Source organism: Mastomys coucha, unplaced genomic scaffold (assembly GCF_008632895.1).
Source record: "Mastomys coucha isolate ucsf_1 unplaced genomic scaffold, UCSF_Mcou_1 pScaffold15, whole genome shotgun sequence".
NCBI lineage: Eukaryota > Metazoa > Chordata > Mammalia > Rodentia > Muridae > Mastomys > Mastomys coucha.
The window spans coordinates 13,033,100-13,041,513 of NW_022196897.1; the positions used below are offsets into that span (position 1 = coordinate 13,033,100).

General features: G+C 50.0%; 1 protein-coding gene across 1 annotated transcript; it reads left to right on the forward strand.

Moving 5' to 3' along the window:
* Positions 1-5,872: 5,872 nt before the first annotated feature.
* Positions 5,873-7,723, forward strand: Fut7 (fucosyltransferase 7). The gene is made up of 2 exons (XM_031373318.1): positions 5,873-6,081; positions 6,185-7,723. The coding sequence occupies exons 1-2, from the start codon at positions 6,045-6,047 to the stop codon at positions 7,198-7,200; spliced, it is 1,053 nt and encodes a 350-aa protein (XP_031229178.1). The 5' UTR covers positions 5,873-6,044; the 3' UTR covers positions 7,201-7,723.
* The last annotated feature ends 691 nt before the right edge of the window (positions 7,724-8,414 follow it).

Here is an 8,414-nt window from a genome sequence, read left to right on the forward strand (position 1 = left end):
AACTCACTCTGTAGACCAGGGTGGCCTCGAACTCAGAAATCCACCTGCCTCTGCCTCCCAAGTACTGGAATTAAAGTCATGCGCCACCACTTCCCGGTGCAAATGTACTCTTAAGCAAAACATTACATAGCTAGATCTTACATTGGTAGAAATCTTTATAATTGATACAAAGTTGAAGTTATAATCTCTTATGTTAGCACAGAATTTATTTGATACAAATTTAAGGTTCTCATTGGTATGAATTTCTTATGATATAAAATTTGGATTAATATTGTTACTCTCATATAGACATTGTGCCTATATAACACATTTGAGAATACTGGGCTTAGATCCAGTCCTTCTATAACTGCTATTATAAACTGTTTTTAAAGATTAAGCAATACAAGTTAAGGGCCAGATAGCAAACTCATGGTCGTGAGTTAATTAAAAGGGTGTTTCTGAGATATTTCAACTAGAAATGGCCAAGAGTAGTCAAGGCTTAACAGTTTAGAGATGCTTTGTGTAGATAGTCTTCCAAGGCGTCAGAAGTCCATAGAATATGACATTTATGGACATTTCTTTATTAAGGTTCATTTGACTAGAGACCTGTCAGCTCCTGAAACCACCCCTTTCTTGGATTCAAAGAAGAAACTGAGCATCAATAGAGTTGCTCCAGTTAGGCAAGACAGCCACTAGGCAAAAATTGCCTCATTCCATCTACAGACAAAATACTGTCCAGAAATGGGACAGTATGTGGAATAGTCGACTGATAATCTCTGCCAAGACAGGGTGATCAGCCCTTCAAAATTCTGCATTACAAAGGTCTGTCAGATGATGCTGGCCAGAAGACTCAAGACCGATGCTCCAACGTTTTAAAGTAAAGGGCTGTCCAGGTGGTCAGCGGTCTCTGTAATTGGCTAAGTTTTGGAAGCTATATTTTGTGCTTCTCATATTTTCAGGTAATATTAGTTATTCTTGGATTTCTGATGGGGTTGAAGACTGGTAGCCAGACCAAGTTGTTTAGCATTGAGAAAGATGATATAGATTTGGGAGGATCATTTTCAGATAGCATACAATCTGAAGCCAGGATATAACTCAGGTGTAGAATTATGTCTTTTAAGTTAAGATAGATGACAGAGGTCCTATTTAATTGACAAAAATGATGGACTGGGTGTCAGATCTGTCTTGTATTTTATAAATTACAAAGTGGTAATAGTTGTGCTCAATTTATATCTGAAATAAAAAACTCTTTTAACTGGACAGAATGGGGGAAATATTGTGGATGGCCCTGGTCTTGTATTTTGATGCTACTTCTACTCTCTGGATGGGGCTGCAGACAAGGAGTGAATCACGTATAAAGGTGCCTTGTGAACCTTTCCCCCACTTTAACTTTTCTTTTTTAAAAAAGATTTATTTATTATTATATGTAAGCACACTGTAACTGTCTTCAGACAAACCAGAAGAGGGTGTCAGATCTCATTACAGATGGTTGTGAGCCACCATGTGGTTGCTGGGATTTGAACTCAGGACCTTCAGAAGAGCAGTCAGTGCTGTTAACTGCTGAGCCGTCTCTCCAGCCCCCCACCTTAACTTTTCAAATAAAGGCTAAGGCCGATGATTGGGCAGTAGGAGGGAAGATCTAACTGAAAAGTTTGGGGGAGAAGGGGAGGGAAGAGAGATGGACTGAGGAGAAAGACAGAGGAGGACAAGGTAGAAGGAAGATGGAGCTGAAGCACATGGCTTGGAGAAATCGCAAGTCATATAAGATCTAATAGATGGGAATAGAGTAGTATAGTGGTAGATCTGCCCAGTCTAGGTGTGTGTATACCAATTAATTGAGTTGTGAATTTTTTGACTGGGCCTTTTGAGTAGAAGATTGACCACAACAGGATGGACTTAAGCAAGATGGCTTAAGTGGGTAAATGCTGCTGCAGTCAAGCCTGACTATTTGAGTCAATCCTTGGCTCCCACACAGTAGAAGGAGAGAACAAATTCTTGCAAGTTGTCCTCTGACTTCCATACATGCACCACCCCAGCACATACACAAATGCACACAAATAAATAATATGTAATTTAAAAGATTTTGACTAATAAGATAGGTTAGCAAGTAAATGTGCTTTCTACCAACTCTAACTCTGACGAACTAAATTCAGTCCACAGAACCCACATTGTGGAAGGAGAGAGGTGACTATGGCAAGTTAGTTGTCTTCTGACTTCAACATGCTCCCTGGTACAGTACATGTGTACACACACTCCTAAATAAATAAATAAATGCAATTTTAAAAGATTTTATTTTTAAATTAGCATGTATATGCATCTCTGTTTGGGTATGTGCATGTGTGAGAAGAAGGTGTCAGATCCCCTGGACTGGAGTTACAGGAGGTTGTGAGCCATCCAAAATAGATGCTAGCAACTGAACTTGAGTTCACTGCAAGAGCGACATGAGCTCGTAACCTCAGTCTTCGTGCCATACCCAAATGTCAGTAGTTTAACAAATGTTTGTGTCTATGGGTACTTTGCCTGCATGTATGTCTGTCCACCACACATGTGCAGTGCCTTTAGAGGTTAGAAATGTGTGTTGGATTCCCCTGGGACTTTGTCACAGATGATTGTCAGCTACCATGTAGGTGCTGGAAATCAAGCCATATCCTCTAGGAGAGCAGCTTTCTAAACACCTGTCTAACTCCCGACCAAGTAATTAAAATAAGTATTATAGAAGTGTTGGTGTGTGTCTGTAACCCTCAAGACCAGAGGATCCCAGGGGCTTGCTGTAGCCAGTCAAGCTAGCCAGTTGATGAGCTCCACGTTCAGTGAACTACCCTGTATCAAAAAAGGTGGTATACACCACACACACCCCATGCACACACACCACACACACATACCACACACACTACACACACACACACACTACACACACCACACACACACACACACACATACACATACACACCACCCACATATAAATAAATAAATAAATAAATAAATAAATAAATAAATAAAAGAGGTGATGTCCTTCAGCCTGTCCAGCTGGGGGGACTAGGATGTGGCCCCTGATTCCAGTGTCACCTTCCCAACAGCTGTGCATCCCAGAGGAGCTTGTCCTGATGCAAACCAGAAAAGGACATGTAAAACTTGGGCTGTGGTACATGAGTCCCTAGAGAACCAGCTCTTGGCAGATATGCAGCTGTCCAACAACAGTATCTGAACAAGTACAAGGACAGGCTCATTCCCCAAAGACTTGATGGGAGAGCATGGGAAAAGAGGGACAGGACTGCTGAGACCACACCTTTCCCATGCCAGCCTGCTGCCATGTTACTCCTCAGCAGCATGCTCCTTCATCTAGGTGTCCCTGTTACTGCCTGCAAGCCTACAAGGCCCTGTCTCTATGCTTCTCCAAAGACAAGCCCTGCCTGAGGGTTCCTAGAGCCCTAAGTTCCCATGGTTAAGTGGGTTAGCTCCTTTCTAAGCAGGATCAAGTAACTCTGGAGATTGGCCACCAGGGGGACCTCTAGGCACACATCTGACCAGTCTTGGAGGTGGGGGTCCAGATCAGGCAGGCTAAGCAGGCACTTTCCTCAAAATCCTGCTACCCCAGGTTCTGTGTGTGTGTGTGTGTGTGTGTGTGTGTGTGTGTGTGTGTGTGTGTATGCAGTGGTGCAGCAGCCCGTAGGGCTGTTCCCTGCTGTGGTTGGAGGAGGGTCCACAAGGTCTCTTAGGCTGGATAGAATAGAATTCGTGTGATCCTGATCCTGTGAACCCCAAGTATAAAGCTGGGTTTGGGTGCCCTTTGTGAGTGAGGAGGCCTGGTGAGCTGAAGTGGTATGTTGAGGCCCCCTGGCTTTCCTTTTGACTCACGCATGATCTCTCACATTTCCCCACTTCCCCCTTTCTCATTCTGACCCATTTCTGGGCTAAACTTCTGAACTGACTCCTCAGTCAGCAAGTTCTCATGACCAGGTGCCCCTATAGTTAAGAGACCCACCCTAAGAGACCCTGTGGACCCTCCCCCAACCTGAGCTGGCATGAGGGGGGTCAGTATAACAGTACCAAGGCAGATGTGGGGGAGGTTCCTTCAAATCCACCCAGGAAGGGAACAGCCTGTGGGCGTGGGTGAGGCTGGGGCAAAGGCCCCAGCCAGCCTGGCGGCACAAACAGGAAGGACAGCAGGCTCTGGTAGACAGAAGCCTGCAGCCCCAAACTGGCAGGATGGTCCCCTTCCTGCAGGTCCCCCACAGCCTTCTGGGTTCCTGACACAAGAGAAGAGGTAGGGGATGTGAAGTGAGCTCTGAAGCCAGAGTGTAACTCTCCTGGGGTCACCCGGCTTGGGGAGAGGTAGAAACAAAGGGGCAGATCTCACTATGGTTATCTTTCTAATCACAGAGTGACTAAAAAGGTCAGGGCACAGCTGCCCACTCTGTGGCCACCTTACGTTGTATCTCAAACCAGCTACATAGTTTCTGATGGCACCCATACACTCCCTTCCCCTTTAGGCATTGCACAAGCTCTCCACCACAATCTGGAGGTTATACCCTGCAAGGGGGAGGGGGTTGGGTAGGGCACTTCTGAGATACCAATCAGCCTGCATTCTACTCTGCCCTGGGCATGGGACTGCTGTCAGTTTCTTGGTTCCTGTCTCAACAGCAGCCTTGTCACGTGAGACTACGGCTGGGGGCAGGGGGCAGGGGGCAGGAATCCTGGAAGTCCAGGAGTGAAATAGGGTTGGGCAGAGCAAAGTATAAGAGGTGGTCCCTAAAAGCAGTGCTGGGGCAGATCTGGCCAACAGTTCCTTTCCTTTCAGAACTCCTGGTCTAGAGCTCTGGGTCATGGACAAGCCAGGCTTGCCGTTCTCCATTCAGGGTTCCATGGTGTCCTGCTCAGCAGAATAGGGGGTCGGGTGGGGATGGAGGAAGTTTAGCTAAACTTCCTTTGTATAGGCTGAAGCTCTGGGTGGTCCTGCCAGGCTACCCTAACCTGCTCTGCACTGGGTCATTGCATCTCCAGGTTGGGAGACTTGGTAACATGGAGAGGAACCTTGGCTTCAAGCTTAGCCCACCAGAGCCAGCTGGAGGGGCACCAAACAAGCCTGGACCTGAGGCTGGGACTAACTTTCCTGTTTCTGGAGTGGACGCCAACCCCCTGCCCACCAGTCTGCCTGTCTGTGTCAGGGACACACAGACTCCTTCCCTTTCCAGACTGGAAAGTCCCCTCCTGGGATAGCAGGAAGGAAGCAACCTGCAACTCTTCCAGCCCTGGACCTTGGACTGAGCCTACAGTTCAAGGTTCGTGTGCCCACAGGTCTTGGCAGGGAAAGATGAGTATCGCCAGTGCATGCCCTTGCCCCTCCCCCAGTCCACTGCAGGTAGCTCTGGGTCTGCCCTTCAGGGAGAGTGCTGAGGCCTCACTAGACTGTGATGGGGCTCTTTTCCGAGGATCACAACTCTGTGAGCAAGGCATTTTCTAGAGGTGGCAGAACAGCTTGTGATGCCTGAGGGTCTGGGAGAACAGGTCCAGCTTAGTGGGAGATTGGAGGAAGTGGGTATCATCATTGCACGGAGGGGCCTCTGTGGCATCCTGGGGAAATGCAGTTGCTCTCTTTGGGTGCCCTGGGGTTGCGCGGTGGGCAGAGGATGGGGGCACTCATTGGGGGAGGGGATCACATCTGCTCAGAGTGCTCACACAGGGCCTTTCCTTTTCCCCAGGGTAAGCAGGCCTCCTCCTCCTCCTCCTCCTCCTCCTCCTCCTCCTCTTCTCCCTCCTCCTATTCTTCCTCCATATGCCTAGTGGGTCATTTCTAAGGACCAGCACGGTTGGGAAGGGGGTCTTGTCTTGGCCTTCCTCCTGTCTCATTCCCTCTTTGAGCAGAGGACGGGGGTGAGGGGGGCTGGGGGTTGGGGTTGGATAGTGTTTGATGCCAAAGATTGAAGGGGAGGGCGGGGCAGAAGTGGGAAGGTCCCTGGCTTCCTCACCTTGGTAGATGAAGCAAAAGCATCAGAGCTGGGTTGAGCGGTGATTTCAGGGAGCCTCTATTGGAGAGGCTGCTGTGATTTGAAACCTCCTTTCCTTGGATGACTGATTCTAGAAGGCTCTGGATGAATTGTATTGGTGAGTACCTGGTCCCTGAGCAGTTCCAGCTGGGGACGATAGGGATTTACCGGTGTCCCTGAGCCTAGGTGACAGGGCCTCTTCTTTTTTATTCTGCTTTCAGGGTACAACCCCACCCGGAAGCTGCGGGCCTGGGGCGGCCTGGCTGGAGGTGCAACCCTCATGGTAATCTGGCTTTTTTGGCTGCTGGGATCTGCTCCTAGGAGTGCCCCGGTGCACAAGCCCACCCTCACCATCCTTATCTGGCACTGGCCTTTCACGAACCAGCCACCAGAGCTGCCTGGTGACACCTGTACTCACTATGGCATGGCCAGTTGCCGTCTGAGTGCTAACCGGAGCCTGCTAACCAGTGCTGATGTTGTGGTCTTCCACCACCGTGAGCTAGAGACCCGGCGATCTCGCCTGCCCCTGGACCAGAGGCCCCATGGACAACCTTGGGTCTGGACCTCCATGGAATCGCCCAGTAATACCCATGGTCTCCATCACTTCCGGGGCATCTTCAACTGGGTGCTGAGCTATCGGCGCGATTCAGATATCTTTGTACCCTATGGTCGCTTGGAGCCCTTCTCTGGGCCTACACCCCCACTACCGGCCAAAAGCAGGATGGCTGCCTGGGTGGTCAGCAATTTTCAGCAGCGGCAGCAGCGTGCAAAGCTGTACCGGCAACTGGCCCCTCATCTGCAGGTGGATGTATTCGGACGCGCCAATGGACGGCCTCTGTGCGCTAAGTGTTTGCTGCCCACCGTGGCCCGGTATCGCTTCTACCTGTCCTTTGAGAACTCACAGCATCGGGACTACATCACTGAGAAGTTCTGGCGCAATGCACTGGCCGCTGGTGCTGTGCCTGTGGTGCTGGGACCTCCTCGGGCCACCTATGAGGCTTTTGTGCCACCAGATGCCTTTGTACACGTGGACGACTTCAGCTCTGCCCGCGAACTGGCTGTCTTCCTTGTCAGCATGAATGAGAGTCGTTACCGAGGCTTCTTTGCTTGGCGAGACAGGCTCCGTGTCCGGCTCCTGGCTGACTGGAAGGAGCGCTTCTGCACCATCTGTGCCCGCTACCCTTACTTGCCCCGCAGCCAGGTCTATGAAGACCTTGAAAGCTGGTTCCAGGGTTGAACTCCTGCTGCTGGGAAAGGCTGTGTGGGTGGAAGACTGATGCTGAAACTTAAGAGCTAGGCATCCAGGCTTTAGGTCACCATGGCTTAAGGTCAGTGAACAGGAAGGAAATCAGGATATGAAGAGAAGACTGGGCTGAGAAGCCATATGGATGAGGACTCTGGTGGGCTTTAGAGTAGGGATCCAGGGGAAGAGACAATTAATTAATAAGGAGCATGTGGGGAAAGCTAGTCAAACGGGAAATGTGGCCGAGGGTCCCTGACTTACCTTGAACATGCCCATGGCTGAAGGCTCAGATGAAAAGGGGAGGCAGTATCTCTGGAGCTGGGACAAACACAGGACCCTAGACGTCAACAGTCAAGGTGCTTAGCCTCAAGGATACAGATGCCTGTTCTAGAACTCTGGGTGCAAACTGTACACTGGGCACAGGGGGTTGTGGGAGGACAGTGCGGATGATTCTGGGCTTTCAATACTACAGTCCCCTCAGGGGAAGGGGCGCCACTAATAAAGAGACTGACAGAAATCTCCTAGTCAAGTCTGCTAGGCAGCAGAGCTCGCCAGCCAGCTTCCTCTGCTCAGTTCCCTCCAGCAGCCACTGGGTTTCTTGTTTCTGCCTGAGAGCCTTGCTTAAGTGATACCTTACCAGGAACCCAAAGCCCATGGCAGGTACAGAGCTGAGAACTGAGGCCAAACACAGCTGTGGCTGAGGTGCCACATGTCATAGGTCTCAGGTGGGAGGGGTGTCCTGTGTGATGGGGTATGATGGGGGATAGCTGGTGGAGGTATCTGTTAGGGCTTTCGCTGAAGAGCCTGCTGCAGAAGCTCACTGTGTTGGGCTGGGTGTTCAGGGAAGAGATGAGAGGTGAGCCTATGAGTGTATGAGCTCCTGGGATGGGCTGGGGATGGGGTGGCAGTACAGGCAGGAAGCTGCCCTCCTCCTGTGGTTTGTGGGAAAGGCCTGCCATGGCTTCCTGCCCTGACCTAGCCTCATGGGCTAACTGGAGAGAAGGAAATGTCCTGAGGCTGGGGGCTGGGTGGAGTTTTGTGTCCTCTCCCATCAGCCCAGGAGAGGAGCTCAAAAAAAGAGCTGGGAAGTGGTGGGAAGCTTTAAAACCCTTGATGGTTTTCAGTCACTTTAAGAGCAAACTGCACTCCTAGGCTGAACACCACACAGCCTCCACCCTCCTATTCACAGGTGGGAAACCCAAACTGGG

Bases quoted from the DNA above. Each gene is read 5' to 3' on its own strand.
- Fut7 (XM_031373318.1), top strand. From the start codon at position 6,045: ATGACTGATTCTAGAAGGCTCTGGATGAATTGTATTG. The intron at 6,082-6,184 runs GTGAGTACCTGG...TTCTGCTTTCAG, and splicing joins GCTCTGGATGAATTGTATTG to GGTACAACCCCACCCGGAAG.